This window comes from Micromesistius poutassou (assembly GCF_964030765.1).
Source record: "Micromesistius poutassou genome assembly, chromosome: 22".
Taxonomy (NCBI): Eukaryota; Metazoa; Chordata; class Actinopteri; order Gadiformes; family Gadidae; genus Micromesistius; species Micromesistius poutassou.
In genome coordinates, this window is record NC_140292.1 from 6,733,521 (window position 1) to 6,759,072 (window position 25,552).

A 25,552-nucleotide genomic window follows, 5' to 3' on the forward strand; every position below is an offset into this window, starting at 1 on the left:
ACTGAAACTAAAGAATGTCCCCGCCTCTCTGAGTTGCTGTCACATTACAGGCAAAAAATTCAAATCATAAACAAACTAGAACAGTTGAATAGGTCTGAACCTCTGAGGCCAGGCCTAGGCTACTCATCAGGCAGAAATGGATGAGCCGCAAATCAACCGTTGAATGTTTGTCTGTATTTAATACCTGCATTGTATCTCATGCAGGCCTTTGGACCTCTGTTCTCAATCCCTTTTTTGCTGCATTATGTTCAAGGCACGCACGCACGCACACCGACACACACACTCAAACACACTCACGCATGAACACACACACATACACTCACACACACACACACACACACACAAACACTCACGCGTGAACACACACACACACACACACACACACACACACACGCTGGCTGTGCGCCCGGTCCTACAGTATTGTCAGCGAATCACCGCTGCAGAATGCAGACATGTGGAGAATCAGCTCTGTGTTTATAAAAGCCAAGCGTTGCTCTCAACCGACTTTTCGACTATTTTCAATTACATCTCCGTTTTCGTTCACAAGTGTCTGCATGTTTCATTGGGCCACAGAGGTGATCCAAGGTTATGGCTGTCGTTCCACACTTGTTGCTCCTGCTCTGTGGTCTACTCGTCGTTTCTCCGGTGGCTGAGCAACAGCTGATGGAGCAGAAGGACAGTTCCCCGGAGGAGATCCACTACAAGGACCCCTGTGAAGCCGGTACCATACTGCTGTTTTTTTTTAATACATATTTTATATATATATATATATAGAAATTTATTTGTATGTATTAATTTAACCATTTTATTCCTATGGTGTTCTACATACGTTTACATTGCTAGCCTATCTGACGAATTGTACAAATGTGACCACTGATCAGTTATTATTATATCAATCCAAACTCGCATATCTTTAAAAAGTCAGTATTTTTTAAGTTGTATAATATAATAATGGAATACGGAAGTTGGATGCATATTGTTTTGTATATTTATATACATATTTATATACAAATATACATATATATACATATTTATATTTTGTATATTTATATACAAAACAAGATTGAATTGCTTTCTCTTCACTACCTATTACAAATAAATAATTATTCAGGAACTATTGTCTCATGCACAAGTGAAAGCATGCTGTCACATGCACAAATTACCTCACTTATTACCCCATTAATTAATATGGTTATTGAATATAGATAGAAACATATGACTGATAACTTATCCTCTATAGGCCTACTGTGTGAATAGCCTTCACATACAAATCTGCTATAATGGTTTTTTGAATTTAACACCATTATTCTGATTGCAACATTTCTAGATAGACCAGTTTCTTATTCATTCAATTACAATCCATACATTACAATTATTATTGATAAATGAGGTCCCTGTCAACTACGGACAACTTAACCGTATGCGACATGAATGCCATCATGTGACAATAATTAGGTCAATGTTAAATGAACATCAAGCAATATGCGTTTTTCACAAATTTAACCAAATTGAGAATAAATCGTTTATTCAGTGGCCTCGACTTCAAAGAAGTGTTCAAATAAATTTTCAAAAGATGCAGCCTATTTTCAATACCTACGGTGTATCAGACAGTTATATAGTAGTTGTCGTAGAAGTAGTAGTAATAGTAGGAGTAGGAGGAGTAGGAGTAGAAGTAATAGTAGTAGTAGCAGTTGCAGTAGTAGTAGAAGTAGTAGTAGTAGTAGTAGTAGTAGTAGTAGTAGCGGTAGCGGTAGCAGTAGTAGTAGTAGCAGTAGTAGTAGCAGTAGCAGTAGCAGTAGCAGTAGCAGTAGCAGTAGCAGTAGTAGCAGTAGCAGTAGCAGTAGCAGTAGCAGTAGTAGTAGTAGTAGCAGTAGCAGTAGCAGTAGCAGTAGTAGTAGTAGTAGCAGTAGCAGTAGCAGTAGCAGTAGCAGTAGCAGTAATAGTAGCAGTAGTAGTAGTAGTAGTAGTAATAGTAGCAGTAGTAGTAGTAGTAGTAATAGTAGCAGTAGTAGTAGTAGTAGTAGTAGTAGCAGTAGCAGTAGCAGTAGCAGTAGCAGTAGCAGTAATAGTAGCAGTAGTAGTAGTAGTAGTAGTAATAGTAGCAGTAGTAGTAGTAGTAGTAGTAGTAGCAGTAGCAGTAGCAGTAGCAGTAGCAGTAGTAGTAGTAAAGTGTGTGTTTGTTGCCTGCTTAATGAACGGCCTCATCCCACTAACAGTCTATTGTGTGGCGCCTCAGCAGTCCCGGCTAATTGGTTTCATTTGAGACTCGTCCAAACTTTCAGAAGAGAGAGAGAGAAAAAAAAAGGAAAGCTCACTGCTCCTTTTCCTGAGGCTGGTTGCCATGGTGACGAGCGGGGTCACTGAGGCCAACGTTCCGCTGGAGGTGAAATCCCTCCGGAACCTCTGAGGGGGGGGGGGGGGGGGGGGTGGTGGTCACTTACAGTCACCCCTGCATGAGTGAGTTACACTTCAAAGTCTCGACCAGCGCGTTTGGTGTTACCGGACAGAACGTCAGCGCTCAGCGATACACAACAACTATGTATCGCAGTTCAAATGCATATGTACAGTTTCACAATTACATTCTAATATGGAGTTTATATGAATACAAGACAGTGATAAAATGATGGTGGCGTGCCAAAGGTTATTTGTGTGCTGTCACTTTATATCCAAAAGCATCAGGCTTCTCAACACAATGTCTCCACTATACCCTCTAACAACAACCCTTTCAAATGCTACCAAATCCCTTTGTACCAAACCGTGCATGTTTCGGGGCTTACTGCTCGGTGTAACAGTGTAGAGTGTACTTCATGGTGTGTGCTGTGTATGGTGTAGTACTACAGACTGTACTCTATGGTGTGTGCTGTGTGTGGTGTAGTACTATAGACTACGGTAGTCACTGTGGGAAGTAGTATATACTATACTCTGAGGTATGTGCTGTGTACGGTGTAGTAGTGCAGACTGTACTCTGTACACTGTATGGTATGTGCTGGAAAAACACTGGATCACAGTCACACACCGCCAGATTCACCCTAATCCAGGGCTACGCACACACACCCCAAAGTTATGTGTGGGGGAAAAACTTTTGTTGTGATTACAAAGGTAATGTTAGAATAATGATGTGTACGGTATAGAAGTAGCTTGTTTGAGTTGTTGAACGTACTGTCCCTGTTTAGACAGGGACAGTTTGTGTGTGTGTGTGTGTGTGTGTGTGTGTGTGTGTGTGTGTGTGTGTGTGTGTATTTAGTTCAATTTACTAGTATTGTATGCCTAGTTTAGATCTGTGTGCAGCATGTTCTCATTCACACTTCTACTTTGTTACCAGAGTATGCTTTTGGTTATTCTAATACAACCCAACAACAAGTTTAGTAAAGATAAATATAAACATACTTTTGTGTTTGTCCTTCCGGTACATGTGCCTTTCTTTGGACGCCATAGTTGCCTTTCTGGGGGACATGGCCCTTGAGGAGGATGACCTGCTGATGTTCCAGGTGTCTGACGTCCTGCAGCCTGCACAGATCCTCACTCGCAGCCCGACACACACAGGTAGGCCTACCTGTCAATAACATTGAATATAAAGGCTTCATGATCATTGCATCACTTACTTATCAATAACATTAAATGTAAAGGCCTTTTGTTCTAACATCGCTTACCTCTCAATAACATTCAATGTAAGGCCTTATGATAATAAAATCATTTTATTGTCAATAACATTAAACATAAGGCTTTATGATCATTACATCACTTGTGCTTCACCATGACTTTGTTGTGAGACTTGTTGTTATGGATTATGACATATCTGTTTTGATATTGCAGCTACACAATATTCTGTATCAGTATCAGGTCTGATATTTGAGTCAGAAATAATAATACCATAATACTATTGAAACAGGGCCAATATGTTGATTGTCAATAGACTATTTTCACAGAGGTGTCATCGTAGGATAAACACAGCGGTTGCTCATAACACTAATTATGTGCTTGCTACTTTCATGTACCGGGGCACGGGTAGTAGACTCATCTTCACCAGTTGAGTAGACTCACCCTCACTAATTGAGTCAACTCACCCTCACTAGTGGAGGCTACTACCAACGCAGCAGATAGCTGAGGAAAGCAGGTACTTCTTCTGGTTGTGAGTGTGGGAGCACTGACTTGATCCGTGTGTCGTTTGACATCCGCAGGGGGCCGAGCGGTGCCTGCCCGGAGTAGGAGAGCTGCAGGCGGGGAGGGGCCGGCCCGGCGGAGGAGAGCCAGCACCTCCAGACCCGAGAGGATCTGGCCCGACGCCATCATCCCCTACGTCATAAGCGGGAACTTCAGCGGTGAGGGCTGGTCACCTGGAGGTGAAGAGGAGGAGAGGGAGGAGTGGGAGGAGAGGGATAGGAGGAAGAGGCAGTGGGGAGAATGTGAGGAGTGGGATGTGAAGAAGAGGTTGTGAGGAGGAGGATGTGAGAAATACGTAGTGAGGAGGAAGATGTGAGGAGGGGGATGTGCCGAAGAGGATGTGAGAAAGTGGTAGTAATGAGGATGTGAGGAGGAAGATGTGAGGAAGAGGATGTGAGGAGGAGAAGGATTTGATGAGGAGGATGGGAGGAAGAGGATTTAAAGAGGAGCTGTGTTTTTTTTGCCAGAAACAATTTTTTTAACAACAATCTGTAGCTCATTCTGTGTTTGGGGAAAGTAACATCAAGCAACTACTACTCCTCATCCTACTCCTACACCTTACTACTACCACATATAGCCTGACTGCCTCTACCCTATAGGCACCCAACGAGCCATATTCCGGCAGGCCATGCGGCACTGGGAGAAGCACACGTGCGTGACGTTCATCGAGAGGTCTGGCGAGGAGAGCTACATCGTGTTCACCTACAGACCCTGTGGGTGAGTCATGTGCACGCTCATCAGGTGTCACACGTGCACTATGCACAGAGAATATCATTTTGTACTGCAGATAGGGTGAATGCATAAAATAAATCCTTTAAATTGCGAGAGATATACTTTCTTTCTGGTTGAAATGATTCATGATCGGAAGAGATGTTAAATGTTCATGAATGTATTTTTTATGTGCTATTGGTCCTCTCACACTGTATTCCCACACTTCACTCCTGGGATTATTACATTTCAATCAACCATACAGCAAAGTGACAATGTGCAGGTTTCATCCAAAGATACATTGATAGATGTGTGTTCACCTGAAAGGGGTGATATTCTGCCTCCAGGTGTTTTAGTGCCTTTTCCTCTGATTTTTGTCCTACAGATTTTTCGAGTTTTAGTGACATCACAAGTGGGAGTGTCCACCTAGATGTATGCTGGATAGATCAGTCTACCAGACTACCCACTTGGGATGTCACTAAAACACAAGAAAAGGCAGATTTTCAAACAGCTTGTAATAGCTAATCCCACTGGTGGCATAATGTCATCATGTTGTACACTTAATGCAATGGACCTATTCCTTTCTTTTTCTGAATAGAAAAAGAAAGTCAAAAATATCCCGATAGGCCCAAGCAAGCATCAAAACAGCTAATACTGAACTTTAAACCTTTGCCTCTGGGGTAAACAAAACTCTGGGATCAACAAACTTAGTTGACAGTGTGTCTGTGTCTGTATCTGTGTCTGTATCTGTATCTGTCTCTGTATCTGTCTCTGTGTCTGTATGTGTCTGTGTCTGTATCTGAGTCTGTGTCTGTATCTGTGTGTGTCTGTGTCTGTGTCTCTGTCTGTATCTGTGTCTCTGTCTGTGTCTGTCTGTATCTGTGTCTGTACAACAGCTAGGATAGTTGCTTTGGTCATGACGGTCCTCTCCTCTCCCCAGGTGTTGCTCCTACGTGGGGAAGAGAGGAGGAGGCCCTCAGGGCGTCTCCATAGGGAAGAACTGCGACAAGCTGGGCATCGTGGTCCACGAGCTGGGTCACGTGATCGGCTTCTGGCACGAGCACACCCGGCCCGACCGCGACAACCACGTCAGCATCGTCAGAGACAACATCCAATCGGGTAAGCCGTGTCTCATAGCACGTGTTGTTACAGAAACAAAGCCTTTTTATACGTTTCTATAGTGTTATAGGTTATAATCTGGTATGTAGTTCTTATGAATGTGTCGATAAGTGTGTGTTGGTCTGGCATGTCTTGTATTCTTTGTTTCACTTTGTAAAGTCCTTGCTAAATCAGATAAACGGTGGCTTAATTGACACGATAGCCAAATAAAGGTAGTGAAATATTTCTGTTTGCAAGGTTAAGCTGTGCCAGAGCTATGTTCCGGCACTATGTACTACTTCTCCTATGGCTTATCTCTCCTAATAGAGAGCAACCTAATAGACAGCAACCTAGAAAACCTTATAGGCCTATGCTCAGCATCGCTCCTTTTGGTTCTCCTCCAACAGTTTAGCAACCGATTCCACCATTGCTAATCACTTTCCCTTCTTTTGTATCGGCTCATGTCTCACGCATCATTGGGTCTCTGACTCCGCCTTCATCCATAGGACAGGAGTACAACTTCCTGAAGATGGAGCCGGCCGAGGTGGACTCACTGGGGGAGGAGTACGACTTTGACAGCATCATGCACTACGCCAGGAACACGTTCTCCAGGTTGGAACGCCTGCTTATGGGCCTCATGCAGACAGTACTTAAAACCCTTTTAAGAACTACGTCCAAGAACTACGTTTGATCGCTGTCAGGGAGCCACCATTGACCTCCACTATGCAGGGCTTTTATGGTGCATCTCCAGACACGGTGGGGAACCTAGCTTTGCTAACCCTTGTATTTATTTCTTTTTTATTTCATACTTTTACAACGTTTTATTCTCTCTTTCATTGGTTTGCCTCTTACCTCACCCTTCGTCGTCCTAGTGGCGAGGAGTGATGTAAGGTGGGGGGAGGCCAAGGATGGGAGATAGGTTGTAAAGGGTTAGGGTCCTATTATGCTAGGAGGTTAAGAGGTTCTGCTGTGTGGTTCTCATGAGGTCCTGCCATGTGTCATTGTCTTCAAAAGGGGCGTGTTCTTGGACACCATTGTTCCGCGTGATGATGTCAGCGGAGTGAGGCCTCCCATTGGCCAGCGGATCCGACTCAGCCAGGGGGACATCGCTCAAGCTCGCAAGCTTTATAAATGCACCTGTAAGTCACGTCTTCACATGTGAACTGGGGTCTCCAGCCACTGTTTTGACAGCATGTTTGTTCATCACAATGACTTTCTACTGTCAAATAACGACTCACTGTTCCCCGCTGATTTTATGACGGTAGGTTGACTGAATTTACATAGCATTCTGCTGCTATATAAATGCTATACTAGCAACTATGTTGCATGCAAAAGTGTTCATGCGCAGACACACACACACACACACACACACACGCTTCTCTATTGAAATGCTACACCTCATAACATGACCAGGTACAACGTGTACTTCATAAAGATACCACCTCGTAATAACAGTCTATGATAAGAATAATCAATGATATAGTTGAAAATAATAATTGAACCTGGTGTGCCTCACGCTTCACAGCCTGTGGAGACAGTCTGCAGGACAGCTGTGGGAACCTCTCCTCTCCTGGGTTCCCCAGTGGCTACGGGGCCTACGCCAACTGTGCGTGGAGGATCTCCGTCACGCCCGGGGAGAAGGTAGACACCAGTAGATCTACATGCCTGCTCTCTTACCCAGCAAACCCCCTGACCTTACCCTGACCCGTGACGCTCGGTTCCTTGCAGATAGTTCTGAACTTCACGGCCATGGACCTCTTCAGGAGCCCCCTGTGCCGGTACGACCATGTGGAGGTCAGGGACGGCTTCGGGAAGAAAGCCCCTCTCAAAGGTCTCTACACGGGGGACGTCTTAGGAGTAGGACCTCTCTCACCACAAGACATTACCAGAAGTGGATCTTCTCCAGATAATCACTAGTCAATAGATACATTTGAAAGTTACCTAATAATCAACAGGTTCCTGGGGGATTTACTCTGTGTTTTTTTGAAAGGTCGTTTCTGTGGAGACACGCTTCCAGAAACCATCGTGTCTACAGACAGTCGTCTGTGGATCGCGTTCAGGAGCAGCAGCGACTGGCTGGGAAAAGGCTTCTCAGCAGACTACAAGGGTATGTGGTCACTGGTCACTCCCTCGTATCCCCTGACCTCCACACCCTGAGTCCGGAGTCATTGCCATGGGATTCATCCAACGCTGTGTCCAACAGTGTGTTTGTTCTGAATGTATTCACTTGGGACCCCCACTGATCTGTACCGTTATCCTCTAACTCTATTTATCTACCTTTATCTTAAACTTTGAGGTGCTGACACACCTGGTTCCACCAAGAAAACCCAAGACTCCCTGATTAGATTGAATTTAAACATATCATACAACATATCGTTGTATTGCAGGACAAAACCACCTGGCACTGGCTAGATTGACTACTGCTATGGTTGGGTGTTCAATAGGGTCTCTCCACAGAGGGGTCATCATAGGACCAACACAGGTGTCGCTCATAATACTAATTATGGGTCCGCTCATTTTGTAAACCAGGCATGGCGAGTGGACTTATCTCCACTAATTTAGTCTACTGACCATGCCTGGTACATAAAAGTAGACAGACCTGAAATTAGTGTTAGGAGTGACACCTGTGTTTCTCCTATGATGATACCTGAAAAAAGGGGGTATTAGAACATAACTCAACCACAACTTAACTCAACCTATTGGCCCACCAATCCTCTCCTTCTCTTTCGGTGTGCGTTCATGCAGCCATATGTGGAGGAGATGTGAGGAAAGACACTGGAAAGATCCAGTCACCAAACTATCCAGATGACTATTTGTCCAACAAAGAATGTGTGTGGATCATCACCGTAGCCCAAGACTTCCGTGTGGGCCTCTCCTTCCGGTCATTTGAGGTAAAAAAAAAGAAAAAAAAAAGTGGAAAGATGAGAATGAATTGACGTTACGATAGAGTTCATATTCTGATGGTTATCTATTTCTGGGCTATACATTGGATGGCTACTTTCCCCACTAGACACTCCTGCCCTCCCCCATTGTAGGCCTATTTAAGACAAGATATGATAAGATATGATATGATATGATATGATATACCACCCCGCCCCCCCCCGCCAGATTGAGAACCACGACAGCTGTTCCTACGACTACCTGGATGTGAGGGATGGAGGGTCCGCCAGCAGCCCCCTGCTGGGCCGCTTCTGCGGCCGCGACAAGCCGGCCGACCTCCAGAGCAGCTCCAACCAGCTCTGGATCACCTTTGTGTCCGACGGCTCCGTCAACAAGGCCGGCTTCTCAGCCAACTTTTTCAAAGGTTTGAATATTTCGGTAACCAGCACTTTTTGTCGTGAATGAATCAACGCAGTTGTTTTTTTTATCCCACGAGGTAAAAAAAAAAAAAAAAAAGCAATAAAAGATTTGTTTGTACATTAAGATTAATAAAGCACATGTATTCATTAAATTAAAACCTAATGAAAGTGATTTGACTTGGATACTGAATATCGCTCACTCGCCTGCTCTCTGTCGGCCCCCAGAGACAGACGAGTGTTCCTCGCCGGACAGGGGCGGCTGTGAGCAGCGCTGTGTGAACACGCTGGGCAGCTACACGTGTGCGTGTGACCCCGGATACGAGCTGCTGTCCGACGGCCGCCGCTGTGAGAGTGAGTTCACGGAGCAGATCTCGCTCTCCTTTCTGCACGGTGCTCTTGCTGTAGTGTACTGTGTACATAGTCAGTCATCTTGGATGTTTATCTTTTACCGGTAGAGGGAGGAAGAGGACAATTTATTTATCTTCAGGACCTATCAGGTACAATGCTATGTTATATTAGGCCTACTTAAAATTGGTCCAAAATCTACTTTGTAATGACGTGTGTGGTGCAGCTTTTGATCTGACTCTGAGTTAATGTTCACGTTTTATGTGAACTCTGTCCTCTAAGTCTGACCCCGTCCTGCTAAACAGAGCTCTCTCTCCCTACCAGCAGCGGCCTGCGGTGGGTTCATCACAGAGCTGAACGGTTCCCTGAGCACCCCTGGGTGGCCCAGAGAGTACCCGCCCAACAAGAACTGTGTGTGGCAGCTGGTGGCCCCGGCCCAGTACTGCATCACGCTCGTCTTCGATGCATTCGAGACCGAAGGCAACCATGTGGGTGGTAGCACCTCAACCACCTACACGATGAAAGATGGATAGGGGAGGATGGATGCATGATCGATTGATGGATGGATGGGTGATTGACTGAAGAATGATGGATGGATGATCGATTGATGAATAATGGATGGGTGATGGCTGGATGATGGGGGCGGGGGGGTGGGGGGGTATTCTGGATATTCTCAGGGTATTTAACTCCCAGAAAGTACATAAAGTTCCCCAACGTCAGCAGTTTATCTGTAAGCATCCTTGAGATAGAGGACGTCAGCCAGGGTGCTGCCCCGGTGCGGGGGATCCCTGAAGCTCTCTAAGCACTACTGGTTGGAGGTGAGCCGGGTTCTGAGCCGGTGGACGTGAGCAGGGTTCTGAGCCGGTGGACGTGAGCAGAGTTCTGACCCGGTGAGGTGAGCCGGGTTCTGACCCGGTGAGGTGAGCCGGGATCTGACCCGGCGAGGTGAGCAGGGATCTGACCCGGTGTGTCGGCTCCCTGCAGGTCTGTAAGTACGACTACGTGGAGGTGAGCAGTGGGCGGAGCCCGGCCGACTCCAGGCTCCACGGGAGGTTCTGTGGGTCCGACACGCCGGAGAGAATCACCTCCACGCTCAACAACCTGAGGGTGGAGTTCAGGTCGGACAACACCGTGGCCAAGAAGGGCTTCCAGGCCCGCTTCTTCTCTGGTGAGCAGACGGCACCGTTTACAGAACCATATGTGTATCGGCAGCAGGGACGTCTTGGGGGGGTCAATTAGGATGATTCTAACGGCCCAGCACTGACTGGGGCCCCCAGAGGACACTGGCATTATTAAAACTATGTGCAAGTAAATGTCACGTGTAATGTTACATATGGAGATAGTGAAATGTTTAGCATCCCATACAGTATGGGATGCTAAATATATAATATTTGAAATTTATAGATATTTTTTATATTGTTTTGGGGTGTGGGGGGGTCCATAATTGCATTCTGTCAGGAGGCCCAGAATTCCTAGGGACGTCCCTGATCGGCAGTCTCAGTTCAGAATTCAATTCAGAAACAAATGTCAGACAAATGTGCTGTTCTTTGAGTCAAATCCTAATTTATGCTGTAAAGTTTTACTTAGGACCATGATGTTTACATGACGCACAATGGTGTATAACGCGCAGGCAGAACAGACAGGCCTTCTGTTTCCCCCACCAGATAAGGACGAGTGCTCCCATGAGAACGGGGGCTGCCAGCAGGAGTGCGTCAACACCTTTGGGAGCTACACCTGCCGCTGCCGCCGGGGATTTGTGTTGCACGGGAATAAACACGACTGCAAGGCAGGTACCGTTCTGCGGTGAAATTGAATGAGTTTTGTCCTTAGAATCTACATTTAATAATGTGATATGTGAATAATGTGTCATATCAGGATCCTTAAAGGGACAAGGAGAACAAAGTCAGTCTGGGGAATTTTTGAATAAGAACCAGAAGTTCCACACAATCTGTTTTGTCTCTGTCTGATGGTGATTCAAATTCATTCTTGATCGTTTCCAGCGGGGTGCGACCAGATGGTGACCGCCTTGACGGGCATCCTCAGCAGCCCCAACTGGCCGGACACCTACCCCAGCCAGAAGGCTTGCACCTGGACTCTGGCCACCCTCCCGGGCCACAGGATTAAAATCGTATGTTGGCCGCCAGAGGGCGCTGGTTCTTATGTAAATCAATACGAAATGTACAATATGCAACGTTTGCGATTTCAGGCCAGCTGCAGTCTAAAGTTTGAAAAAAATGAAAGCTCAGCATATCCCTCTCTCTATCCAACCTCAAAAAGGGAGGTTACCTCACATTACTCTAGCTTTTTTAGCTCCTTAAAGTTACCTTTAGTTTAAAATCCTCTATCATCATTTTCAGGCTTTTAATGAGCTTGACATGGAGGCTCACCTGGAGTGCGTCTATGATCATCTCCAAATCCACGACGGAGAAGACACCCACGCGCCCAGTTTAGGACGTTTCTGCGGTGCCAAGAAGCCCCCCCCTGTCATCTCCAGCGGCAACCAGATGTTCCTGCGCTTCTACTCTGACAACTCAGTCCAGAAGCGGGGCTTTGAGCTCTCCCATAGCACAGGTAGGCCTCAAGTGAAGGAGACATCCACAGGTAGGCCTCAAGGGAAGGAGACATCAACAGGTAGGCCTCAAGGGAAGGAGATGTCCACAGGTAGGCCTCAAGGGAAGGATACATCCACAGGTAGGTCTCAAGGGAAGGAGACATCAACAGGTAGGCTTCAAGGGGAGGAGCCATCAACAAGTAGGCATCAAGGGAAGGAGAAATCAACATGTAGGCCTCAAGGGAAGGAAACAGAGTTCATCTGAACTCACTGTCAAACCCCCTGTGAAAGCAAAGACAGATGGACAGGAATGATGTGTTCCTCGATGATATACGGTGTGCTCAATGCAAAATACATGTCTCCACGCTTAATGCTACGCTGTGTGCAACACTGCGTGCTACAGTGCGCGTGCAAAATATACGTCTCTAAAGCTATTGCTATACTCTGTGCGTGTTTCTCCACACTTCAAACCAACAGTAGACACAACAGACGAGCAAAATACAAATTATGTGTGTTTTTCTGCCCGGGGCCGCATTCCTTGTGTTATTTTACTTTTTTTTACGACCGCCGCAGTCCCGACCCGTCTTTCATTGCGTGGTCTCCCGTCCCCAGAGTGCGGCGGCGCCCTCAGAGCCGAGGGCCAGGCCAGAGACCTGTACTCGCACGCACAGTTCGGCGACAACTACCCGCCCGGCGCCGACTGCCACTGGGTGGTGTGGGCGGAGAAGGGCTACGGGGTGGAGGTGGAGTTCCTCCTCTTCGAGACGGAGGAGGAGGCGGACTGCGGCTACGACTACGTGGAGCTCTACGACGGCGCCGACCTCAACTCCCCGAGGCTAGGCCGCTACTGCGGCAACAGGGTGAGGCGGCCATCTTGAGAAGCTCTTGTTGTTGTTGTTGTTGTTGTTGTGGTTGTTGTTGTTGTTGTTGTTTTCGGACCTATACATGTATTTTTCTCATGAAACTGTAATGACCCTCAACACTGGCCTCGGCCTGCTGTATGAATTCTTTAACAATCGATGAGTCACTCCCATGTAGGCCCAACCCATAGAAAACACACCATTGTTCCAATGGGGGAATAACCTTCCCTGTCTTCCCTCTCTTGCTATCTACTCAAGATACTGATGGGAAGTAGAAATTAACCCCTTCACCCTGTTTGTATCAAAGAAAGTATACAAACTACGTCATCCAAAAAGCCTCACTGACATCAGGGAAAAGTGGTCTCAGAGTTCAAAGCAGAGAAAACAAAAGAAAGAAGTGAACTCTGACAATGGAAATACTGCAGGCTAGCTTAAACAAGGAACTGTAATGCTCTTTAAAGAAGCCGTGTCGTAACAGTGGTCCTTAGGGCTCTAATGTACGACTATACATAAAGGTGCAGCCTAACCGCGTTGTCTTGAACTTGAACTCCCTGCCTCCCCCTTCCCCCAGCCCCCAGAAGACGTGTACTCGGCGGGCGACACCCTCGTCCTGCTCTTCCACTCCGACGACAGCGTCAACAAGAAGGGCTTCCACCTGCGCTACAGCAGCACCAAGTTCCAGGACATGTTACACGAGAGCCAGTGACCGCAGAACCAAAGGGGACGGCGACACGCCTCCCAGCCAACGGGGATGCCAAGTGAATGTGTGAGAGCATCGCCACGCGTGTCTAGAGTTTTACACCATCGTTTGGCCATGGGAGACTGGATTTGAGAATGAACTCCAACTCCTTATGAATTGGTTACAGCGTGGCAGCATTGTGTGTGTGTGTGTGTGTGTGTGTGTGTGTGTGTGTGTGTGTGCGTGTGTGTGTGTGTGTGTGTGGTCAGGATGTTGTAGAGTGTATTTATGTGCGGCAGCGTGGTATTTATGGTTGTGATGTTGTAGAGTGTATTTATTGCTTGTAGTTTGTTTCGGACTGAGGAAAGCCTTTGTTCTGTAGGCGTCCATTGTCTTGCAATGCGATTTGTATTTGATTTGAACTTCTTCCAGTGATTATTATCTTGTTTCATTGACACTGGAGGTCCGCACATAGCAATAGATATTTTGACTTTATTTGTTTTTATTTGACATTTTTTACTGAAACTGAAATATACATGATTAGCATTCATTGAAAACAACATTTATTAGCTTTTGGAAGGTAAGACGTCATGCAGCCTTGGGTTCAATTGGATTTTTTTATGCTGATCCATCCAAACAGCTTGCTAATTGGAGAATAAATGTCGTTCAAGTCCTTGTCCATCTTTAAACAAGTGGTGCAATGAGACCTCCATGTCTTCGAAACACATTTGAACCTCTAGGTTAATGAATGTCCTCATGTTCAGTCGGCCTCAGAGAAAGTCTTCATTCAAGGTCCAACAGCTTGGAGCTGATTAACCAACTATTCCAAATATGTATTTTATTGCTCATTCTCTCACTCTCATGCCACTCAAGCTCTGACTATCTATTTTAGTAAATTGGTGGTTAATCTTTTTTATTATAATGGCATTCATATGTAATATAACTTGTGTTTATGAGCGACCCAGTAAACACGTCTGTGTTTCAGTGATGTTTGAAACATTACCTAAAATCAAATAAAAAGTAAAATCAAGTAAAAAATCACAAATATTGCTATAGACTTTCTCTTTATCAGAAGAATAGTACTCGTTAAGTTATTCACTAGTATTGGGTCCGTAGATACCGTCAACACATGTTTAACGTTCTGTTAAACGTTTATTCACATTGCTGTAGATGTACATTGTCAAATACACACACATGCTGCACACATGCTGATGGTCACATTTCCACCACCCAACATCAGGCACCTTCTTCCCCCCCCCCTTCCCCCTTCCCCCATCACCGACCTCAGATCTTCGGCACGAACACCTTAAGCGGTTCGTTCTCGTGCACCTTGTCCAGGAAGCCCAGGTTGAAGTAGGGGTACAGCGTCTCGGCGAAGCGCTCCCGGAAGGTGTACAGGTGCGTCATGCTCTCGGCGTTGTAGAAGGACACCAGGCCGCGCTTGTAGTCCAGGTAGACGGCCACGCGCGCCAGCGGCTCCTCCAGCGCCAGCACGCTGGGCGGCGACGTGCCCGCCATGTACTGCACGCCGTACGACAGCGACAGCGTCCAGAAGCCGTTGGCGGGCAGCGCCTTGATCACGCCCTTGCGGTCCACGGACTCCCGGGCCACGCCCACCGTCCACACAGCGCTGCTGTGCACCTCCACCTCCCAGTAGTGGCGTCCGTGCGTGAAGCCCTGGCTGCCCAGCAGCGAGAGCGCGGCGTTGAAGCGGTGCGGGTTGTCTTGCACGGCACGGTTGAACGTCTGGTAGCGGACGCATGTCAGCGAGGACGTCAGGCTGAGCCACGGGTTGGCCGTGCTGGCGTTGAAGGTGATGGCGGCGGGGACTGGATGGATGGACGGACGGAAACACACAAGGATGAACAGTGGAGGAAGAAATCTTTATTAAAACAGATGAAGTTAGACGGGATGGTGACTAAGGGCGCACTCACACTAGGCAAAGTGTCCCTGTATCGTACTCAAGTACGATTGCCCTCCCCCCCACTGTGCCACTGGCCTGTGCTCACACTAGGCTATCTCAACTGGGCCTGAGTACGGTTGCCTCTTGGACATATAGGTTGCGTATCCGTGCGTGTGTCGGCTCATTAGCATCTGTACTGTGGCCTGAGCACACCTGAGTACACTTCTCCGAAGTGTACCACGGAGGCCACGGAATTGAACTGTACTTGAGTACGGATGATGATGAACGATCTAGACTTGAGGGGGCAAACGTACTCGGGCACGGTACAGATGGCCTAGTGTGAGTGCTCCCTCAGATGGGCTAGTGTCTGAGACAGGCGGCTAGTGTCTCATATGGGCTAGTGTCTCATATGGGCTAGTGTCTCAGGTGGGCTAGTGTCTCAGACAGGGGGCTGGCGTCTCAGATGTGGGGCTAATGTCTCAGATGGGGGGATAGTGTCTTCGCAAGTGTGCAGCGGTACCTGGGTACAGACTTCCTTTGAGAGACTTCCACACTCGATACTGCAGGGGCCCGGCAAAGCGGCCCTCACACAGGCTGGGAGGTGTCAGCATGGGCCTCTCAAACTTCACAGACGGCCTGCCAAGAACAGCAAACACACAGATCTTTAGACGAAAGGAAATTCTCGGCTGGAGGAGAAATGAACACCCCAAATCCCTACCCCGGCCCTCCACAGGATGCCGTCTCACTCACCTCTGGAGCAGGGTCTTAATACCCTGTGGGAGGATACATGGACACACGGGAAGAACAGACAGACAGACAAACAGACAGAGATTGTTTGATTAGCAGTGCAACGTCTTACACGGAGGCAAAGCTGTTGTTTTCACATGACATCAGAGCCTGGCAGCTCACTCTATCCCGACCCTCTTGGATCCCCCTGAGAGCGGGAGGGGGATGGAACGGGGAAAGTCCCAGACTGCTCAGCCCACCGGGCCCCGTCTAACCCAGACTCCGTCCTCAGCCAAGCAGGGCCTCTCTCTGGAATCCTCAGCACAACCCAGCCCCTCTCTAACCGACGACCGCTAACTCCCAACAGCTACTTATCGCTCTCTGGATGAGGTGAGGTCATTGCTGCGGCCCACATCCTGTCTGCTCCACACTGCTCCGCCCTGGGACTCCCCTTCCCTCTTTTGTTCCCTGACCTGGGAAGTCACGCCACCGTTGTCTACAGCGTCGCTAAAAAAAGCATTTACGGCTTCCCCTCACCACACATAAGTGCCTTCTTATCAAGAGAGATGCAACTGAGGATGATTCACCCAAATGGTTATTTTATCTAAACAAGCTTCCAGATGACACTGATTATAGTGTTGTGTAGCTATAGCAACACAAGCCACCGCGCCCTTTAGACTAAATGACAACGGATGTGTTAGTTGAAGCCCTTTGAGGCTGTAACTAACTAATTAACTAAACACAACAGACCCGTCACAATAGACACGGCAGTGTTGTCCTACCCGCAGCAGAGCAAAGGGGTCCTGCTCCTGCAGCTGGTCCTCCACCTCGTGCAGCGCCCCCTGCAGGCGGGAGATCTCCACGCAGAGCAGCGCCTTGTGCTCGTCCAGGCGGATCAGCTCGCGCCGCTCCTCCGTCTTCAGCTTCACCTGCAGCAGCTTCTCCTCCTGGTACAAGAACTGGTGCAGGTCGCTGAACTGGGCCTCGATGCGCTGCTTCAGGTCGGCCGTGTGCTCCTGGGTCACAGGTCAGAGGTCAGAGACTTGCAATCCAGTGGCGTGGAAAGTGGAGTGGAAATCGTTTTTTGTTCTCGGTTTTGTGTATGTATTTGCAAAAAGTGGAGGCAAAATCTATTAAACGGACTGATTAGTACAATGAGTATAGAATTGACATGCAGACATGAATGATAAATTAGTATAGGATTAACATACTGACATAAATAAAGCTAAGATTACAGAAAATGTGAACTCCCACCCCCCCCCCAGTCCCCTGCTAAGCATTGACTCAAAGAGATTGTTTCAATGATAAATCTTAATCATTTGAATACAATTGATATAAATATGGTTTTAGGATCCTTGTTCTCCAGAGGTTCCTGCTCACCTTGAGCTTCTGCACCTCCTCCTCAGCCTCCTCGTCACAACGCATGGCGGTGTTCAGCTCCATCTTCAGAGAGTCTATGGAGCTGTTCAGAGAAGCCTTACACACACACATACCACATAACACCAAACACACACACAAGCACACACACACGCACGCATGCACACACACCCACACCCACCAACCCACCCGCACGTACACACACGCACACACACACACACACACACATTACTTATTAATGAGTTATGAATGAATATAAACCAGTTAAGTCAGGTTTAATGTGTGAACCAAGCAGAACGGTTGGTACACTTTCTGAACAAACCTTAACACCGGTTTAAAGTGACAGCACAAGGCGTTAGCAATGCATTGAGTCATGGGATTGACACTCACGGTATTGTTGTCAAACGCTTCCCATTAAAAGGTGTTGATCGACACCACGTGAATATGATGATGTCCCTGCAGTGTGTGTCACTAGGACCGCGCTCCTCTAGGCTCGTGGGGGGTGCGGGCGGACCGCTCACCTTGTACCGCTGCTCGGCCTCCTGGACACACAGCAGGTTGTGGCTCCGGTGCTCCTGGGAGATCCCACACACCAGACACACCAACTCCTGGTCCTCCTCGCAGTACAGCTTCAGCTCCTCGCGGTGCCTGAGGCAGCGTGGGACCGGCGGCGGCGGAGGGGCCACCATGACATCCTTCTCCTCCTCCTGCTCCTCCTCCTCCTCCTCCTCCTCCACCGCCTCCTCCTCTTCCTTCACCTCCACCTGCTGCAGCTGTAACCCCGTCCCGTTCTCCTCCTCCAGGCCCTGGCAGTAGCTCTCCACGATGTTGGCCACGATGCGGTTGGGCCTGTAGCTCAGGCCGGGGCTCACCTTCCTGCACTGGGGGCAGCAGCCCGTCCCGCCCGGCCCGGTGGACCTGGGGCCGGCCCAGTAGCCGGCGATGCAGCCCTTGCAGAAGGTGTGGTCGCAGGGCAGGGAGACGGGCTGCTTGAACAGATCCAGACATATGGAGCAGGTGAGGTCCCTGCTGAGTCTCTGCCTGGAGGTCTTGGATGCTTGTTGTTGTTGTTGTGGGGGTGCTGGTGGTGGTAGTTGCTGGGACGTCTTGGTGGGCTTGCGCTGTTTCTCCATGGCAGACTTCCTCAAGAGCTCCGCGTCTTTGGGCTTCCAGCTTTTCTTCTCGGGTTTTAGGCCCTGCTTCATCTTCTCCACGTTCTGGAGGTAATGCAGCTGGATTTTCTTCACGTCTTTCTGAGTGTTGCTCATCCCTCCACCTTGGTCCGGTTTCCTCTTGTTGTTCTGTGGGCTGCTAGGCCACCGTGTCCTCTTTCCGCTCTCTCTCTCTCTCCCTGCAGAATGGGACTTATCAGTCTCTGTCTCTCTTTCTCTCCCTTGCTCTCTCTCCCTGCAGAATGGGAATTATTTCTCTCCGTCTCTCTCGTGTGTCTTTCTCTTTTTCCCAGAATCAGAATCAGAAGCAGAATGGAAAAGCTCAAAAAGGGAGTTTTTCTGTATCTCTCTCTCTCTCTCTCTCTCTCTCTCTCTCTCTCTCTCTCTCCTTCTCCCTCTCCCTGTCTCCTTGCAGGCTCCAGTCTTCCTGTTGACTGGGAAAGGAAAGGGGAGGGCTGCTCAGCCTGTAGGTCCTCCTTCCCTCTGTGATCGTCTGGGGGCGTCAGGAAGTGACCGTGGACCCTGGAGGTCCCATTGGTGGGCGTGTATGTTTGGAAATGCCAGGGTTAAAAGGGCAAGATGGACTGGACTTCTCTTTTGGATTGTTCATCTACTGTGCCGTTCCTTGGCAAATATGTTAATCCGATACATGGGACTTGGGTGTTTTTCTGTGCGTGTGTGTGTGTGTGTGTGTGTGTCACAAGAACAGAGTAAAAGACAGAGAGAGAGGGAGAGAAAGAGAGAGAAAGTTGTGTGTGGTAGCATGGGTAATTGCACATTTCCTGTTTCGTCTTTTAACTACTCTGCAGCCGCAAAATAATTATTGTTGTTGGAGGATAAACACCAGAAAAGACTATATTTTGGAACTGTTTTATCACACATTTATTCTGCTGATGTTAAACAAAGTATCCAATTCCATGCAAAGCATTTTATTCAACACCACACTTGTATGTTTACTCCCCTCTCGTGGGATTTGAGTTCTGTCCAGTAATATCCAATATGAGCTCTTAACCGCTCTCAAGGCATTATCTGCCGCCAAACGGAATCTACAATGATCTAAATTGTATTTTTTTAATCCTGGATGAAAATTCAGGAAAGAAAAAATTTGGAAATACACATTGTTATATAGAGGAACCAAACCCCCCAAAACTTTTAGATTGGTTGGATGGAGAGGACTCCCTCTAGAGGCTAAACACAAGCTACTGCATGCATAACCTCATCACTGTCCGGGAAACTGGGCCTGTGGGTTTACACACTAATACAGAAAATATTTGCGTTGTGTATTGTCTGGATGTGTCACGATTTGTGATTTTACTAGTCATGAATTGATGTGTCAGGATATGTGATTTAAGCTGTCATGATATGTGTGTTGTCCTTCAGTACTTCTCATCGTCTGCATTAGACTGCACTTATATACTTAGATATTGCATTTTATATATATATTACATTTCAGGTGGACAGTTCAGATAGCAAAGTGCAATCTAATTTCATTTAGAAAGGAAACACAGTGAGCGACAGTGCGCTCGATCAGATGAAAGAACACAAATCTTCATTAGCTAATCAGTTTTGGATGGAGTCTTATAGATCCCCTATGTCGGTGGAGTAGGCTATGGATGGAGCAGGCTATGGTTGGAGCAGGCTATGGATGGAGCAGGTTATGGATGGAGTAGGCTATGGTTGGAGCAGGCTATGGATGGAGCAGGCTATGGTTGGAGCAGGCTATGGATGGAGCAGGTTATGGATGGAGCAGGCTATGGATGGAGCAGGCGGATGGAGTAGTAGGCTATGGATGGAGCAGGCTATGGATGGAGCAGGCTATGGATGGAGCAGGCTATGGATGTGATATTGAAGAGAAAGACTAAGCCCAGAATAATGTCTACACCCGACTGAATGTGTCACTAAGCAAAAAATGAATACATTTGATAAAAATAAACTATTTTTATAACTCTCTCTCAATTTCCCTCTTCTCCCTCTTCTCCCTCTTCTCCTTCTTCTTCTTCTTCTTCTTCTTCTTCTTCTTCTTCTTCTCCTTCTTCGGATAAACTCACACACCATCTCCCGCTCCTCGTTCGCTTCTGGCCCCACCTTCTTTCCTTTCTATCCGCCCCTTTCCTATCCCCTTCTTTCCTATCCCCTCATTTTCTCTCGCATCCTTTCCTATCGCCTACCTCTCGCTGCTCACACATCTCTGGCGGCTCGCCTGGATCGTTAAAGCATGGAGATGTCTGAAAAGATTTCGGGACAACACAAATCAAACAAAATCCAGGTATTTCATATATTTAGTTTTTTTTTTGTATTAGAGTCAGTGTCCGTTTTCTGAGTTGGCAAGCGTGGATTTAAACATCAAAAAACAAATCTTGTTGATGAATGGAGTTAATTGATTTTAGCGTAAACAACTGTAAAGCAACTGTCTTTGAACATGAAACGAGGCTACTTGTCGTTGTATCATTCCTCTGTCAAACAGCTTGTCTCCTGGTGCGCCTGCGTTCTGCCTCTGATCAAGCCATTAAGGGATAACGATAATGACCGGCATCACTTTTGATCCATGCTCATTTTTTCGAATTGGTATTATTGTATTAATGCGTCCAACTCACAATGGGGAAATAATTACAACCGTTGGTTTATTTTTGTGTGAAGAATGATGCCTTATACAGTCTACATCTAATTCTAAATGTTTTCTATTGAAGAGAGGTATGACGACAATAAGCAAGCTTATTATGGTGTTAAAACAGCGCAATTAAGAACTGAGCTGGAGGAAATCGAAGACATTGGCAGATAGGAGACTGGCAACTGCTGCCGTCACTACAGTTGATGATGTACAACTACCAAGTATATTCTGGTGAGTGATCTTGTGACAGCAGTCGCCACCAGAATTTCCCAACGGTCCCAGGTTGTCCCAGGGTCCCGGGTTGGTCCTGGGATGGTCCCAGGGTCCCAGGTTGGTCCCGGGTTGTCCCAGGGTTCCGGGTTGGTCCCAGGGTCCCGGGATGGACCCAGGATCCCAAGGTCCCAGAGTCCCATTGCCCTGGGAGATACACAGAGTCTGGTCTGGTCTGGTGGTGAATGTACATGTAGGACATAACTCATGCATCGATGCTCTGCTCCCGACATGTTGCCTTGTTGATGATGTTGTCTTGTTAGTGTTTTAAAAAATATATATTTTCTTATTATTTTTGTCTGGGTACACAAACACGTGTCAATGTATGAGTGTGGGTGTGTTTGTGTGTGTGTGTGTTGTACTCCTCTACTCCTGACCACCCTCCTTGGCCACCCGCTGTGATCTTTTATTGATGGTGTTTTATGGAGGGTGAATTATTGAACGACTTACTCACAATTTCATATTCCAATATGAGGGGGAACTCCCAAGCTGCCCTCTCTCTCTCGCTTGCTCTCTCTCTCTCTCTCTCTCTCTCTCTCTCTCTCTCTCTCTCTCTCTCTCTCTCTCTCTCTCTCTCTCAACAAACAGTTTATTTGCTTTTACCAACACAGTTAAACAGACATTCAATAAACACATACACAAACCCTGCCAGCCATCACCCGTGGCACGCACACGCACACACACGCACACACACACACACACACACACACACACACACACACACACACACACACACACACACACACACACACACACACACACACACACACACACACACTAACAACACACACTCACATCACAGCTGTCATTGAAATGAAATTGAAAGAAATTGTAAAAAAAAAAACGATTGGAGTACAGTAGCTACATAGTGATACATTATTGTATTATTATGTTAGATTGTTAATACATTATTATATTCTAATTATTATTATTATATTAATATTATTATGTAATATATTGTAATATAAGTAGTATTAGTATCAGACTCAAAACACATAATGGTGGAACATTCTGGAACACGTGTAAGTGTTGCCATAACAAAATAACTTTGCAATGAACATGGTTCTCAACAAGAACAAGACTCCATCACAGTAGGAGCTTTAAAGAGACTCTTTGAATACCAGCTTCCATAAATACAAATTTTAATACTGCCTTCTGACCCAAGTTTGAAAAAGTTTTCATAGTATTGCATGGAGTTGACAGCTAGCCGGAGCTAGCGGATAGCACAACCAGCTAGCATGAGCTAGCAGAGAGAACCACGTTAATCACATAATGGCTTAATAAAATTAAGGAAATTAAATGATCAGATAACTAAGGGTTTGCTTTGTGTATATTTTATGTTTATTTTACATTTATTGTGTTTTTACTGATATATAGCACTTGGAGCGTGGGGGTTCCTGTCCTGTATCCACCACAGAGCTGTCAATAAAGTTCAGTTGAGTATCCTGCAAGCTTGTTAACTCACACAATTTCATGTTGTTTCGTTCTCTCTTCAGGAGGATGGGAAGGGAGGGGGGGGCGGCCTGGTGCCTGAGGCCAATGGGACGGAGTCGTCTCCGGGGCCCTCCGGCCTGACTGAGGGGCCCAAGTGGCAGAGGCCCAGGATCACACGCAGCTCCTTTATGAAGTGCTGTCTCGTCAAGTGGATCATAGACAGCACCACTGCTCAGGGCCCAGGTATACATCCACCAATCAGTACACACAGAACACACACAACGACGTCACAGCACACACACACACACACGCACGCACGCACGCACGCACGCACGCACGCACGCACGCACACACACACACACACACACACACACACACACACACACACACACACACACACACAAACACACATAGTGGAAATGCATTCAAAGTATAAACAGCCTAAACAGTTCTGAGATAACAAGAGAGGAGAGGAAAGAAAAGTAGAGGGACGGAGGAAGGAGAAGGAGAGGAGAGGAGGAGAGGAAAGCAAAAAAGAGAGGAGTGGAGAGGAGATAGGAGAGAGGAGAGGAGAGGCGAGAGGAGAGGGGAGGAGGACATAACATGCCTGGAGAGAAGAGGAGAGGAGAGGAGAGAAGGAGTGGAGAGGAGGAGAGCAAAGCAGAGAAGAGAGGAGTGGAGAGGATATACTGTAGGAGAAAGGAGAGGAGAGGAGAGCAGAGGAAAGCAGAGAAGAGAGGAGAGGAGAGGAAAGCAGAGAAGAGAGGAGTGGAGAGGAGATAGGAGAGAGGAGAAGAGAGGAGGAGATTACATGACAGGAGAGAGGAGAGAAGAGAAGAGGTGCAGAGAGCAGAGAGTACTTCAAAAGGCATGAATTTTAATGCCTGTGTCCGGGCTCTGGAAGTTTATTTTAAGCTCTGTCGTCTCTCTTTCCCGATGGACGGTTAAAAGGGGAAACCTCTGTCTTCATCGGATGCCACATTAGTTCAGCAGTCTGGTCCATCTATCGACATGATCCACTTCCTATTACAGCCGACAGAATCCATTTTATTGGTCATGTGGGACACAGTTTGCTCTATCCTCATGCACACACAAACACACATTCACACACACACACACACACACACATGCACACACATTCATACATGCACACAAACACAAACATGCGGCAGCCTGCATACCTGCAGGCTACCGCAAACGCACGCACACATACACACACACACACACACACACACACACACACACACACACACACACACACACACAAGCCTGCCTGCATACAGGCTCACACGGACAGACACACACACACACACACACACACACAAACAAAACAAGTTAAATCTAGTTCTGGCAGCCCATTTAAAACACCTAGAGCTTCTACCAAGCTGGACAAGCAGACATAATCATACATCTTGCAGACATATCTTCCACATCATTAACGAAAGAAGCGCACCGTTCTAAAATCGTGGCCTCATTTTCCTGCTTGATCTAAATTATTGAGGCTGTTCTGGAAGACATCACAGCTAGAGACATACAGCTCCCTCCCTCAACACAGTAGCGCAGAACCCAATGCAGAACCCAACACAGAACCCAACACTGAACCCAACGCAGAACCCAACGCAGAACCCAACGCAGAACCCAACACAGAACCCAACACAGAACCCAACGCAGAACCCAACGCAGAACCCAACCCTGCCCACAAAATGTCTGACGTCCAAGTGATGTTAGGGTCAAAATGTCAGGTCTATCGTCGTCCAATTTCCCCTTACATTTACATTTACATTTAGGGCATTTAGCAGATGCTTTAATCCAAAGCGATTTACAATAAGTACATTTGTCAGAAGAAAGAGAAACAATATAACGCTGTCGGTACAGTAAAGATATTCATAGAAACAAGTCCTGTATATATATATATATATATATATATATATATTCCTGTGACGTCCAATATAGCATTTCATAATACGGTCAGACTAAACCATGCTCAAACTGCCCGATGGCTGTAAGAGGGAGATTATGTTAATATTAATAATAACCTAATTATAAAAATGACCTTTATTTGATGTCCAGCGGGTTTTGTGGCTCCGTTCCAACATGTTTGAGGATTGGTTATAGGGAGCCAGGGATCCTTGCACAGTTACTTAATCTGCATGCAATCCAGCTCCTGCGGAGGGCAGGTCCCTCACAGCTAATTTTTGAACAAGCAGTCATCTGTCTTGTGACAAATGTTCGTAATGAATAATATACACCACCATTAAAAAGACATTCCATTTCTAATGTGTTTCTAATGCTCATTCAGTCAGTATAATACACTTGTATACATGTTATATGATCTTTATGTAATATCTTCAACCAAGAAAG

At 46.8% G+C, this 25,552-nt stretch overlaps 2 protein-coding genes across 2 annotated transcripts; one reads left to right on the forward strand and one right to left on the reverse strand.

The window, feature by feature from the left end:
* Positions 1–588: 588 nt before the first annotated feature.
* Positions 589–13,855, forward strand: LOC311367562 (bone morphogenetic protein 1-like; the record flags this gene model as incomplete). Its single annotated transcript, XM_084486389.1, has 20 exons — positions 589–721; positions 3,436–3,543; positions 4,179–4,319; positions 4,761–4,878; positions 5,810–5,988; positions 6,474–6,579; positions 6,982–7,106; positions 7,493–7,608; positions 7,696–7,798; positions 7,958–8,074; positions 8,713–8,858; positions 9,076–9,271; positions 9,492–9,617; positions 9,939–10,099; positions 10,596–10,779; positions 11,276–11,401; positions 11,612–11,739; positions 11,969–12,182; positions 12,775–13,022; positions 13,594–13,855. 20 exons carry the CDS (start codon positions 589–591, stop codon positions 13,726–13,728), a joined length of 2,910 nt encoding a protein of 969 aa, XP_084342515.1. The 3' UTR covers positions 13,729–13,855.
* Positions 13,856–14,247: 392 nt separating this feature from the next.
* On the reverse strand, positions 14,248–19,235 carry trim69 (tripartite motif containing 69). Its single transcript, XM_084486916.1, has 6 exons — positions 18,229–19,235; positions 17,711–17,806; positions 17,113–17,346; positions 16,355–16,377; positions 16,125–16,240; positions 14,248–15,530 (listed from the first exon to the last, which is right to left on the reverse strand). The coding sequence occupies exons 1-6, from the start codon at positions 18,973–18,975 to the stop codon at positions 14,986–14,988; spliced, it is 1,761 nt and encodes a 586-aa protein (XP_084343042.1). The 5' UTR covers positions 18,976–19,235; the 3' UTR covers positions 14,248–14,985.
* Positions 19,236–25,552: the final 6,317 nt, after the last annotated feature.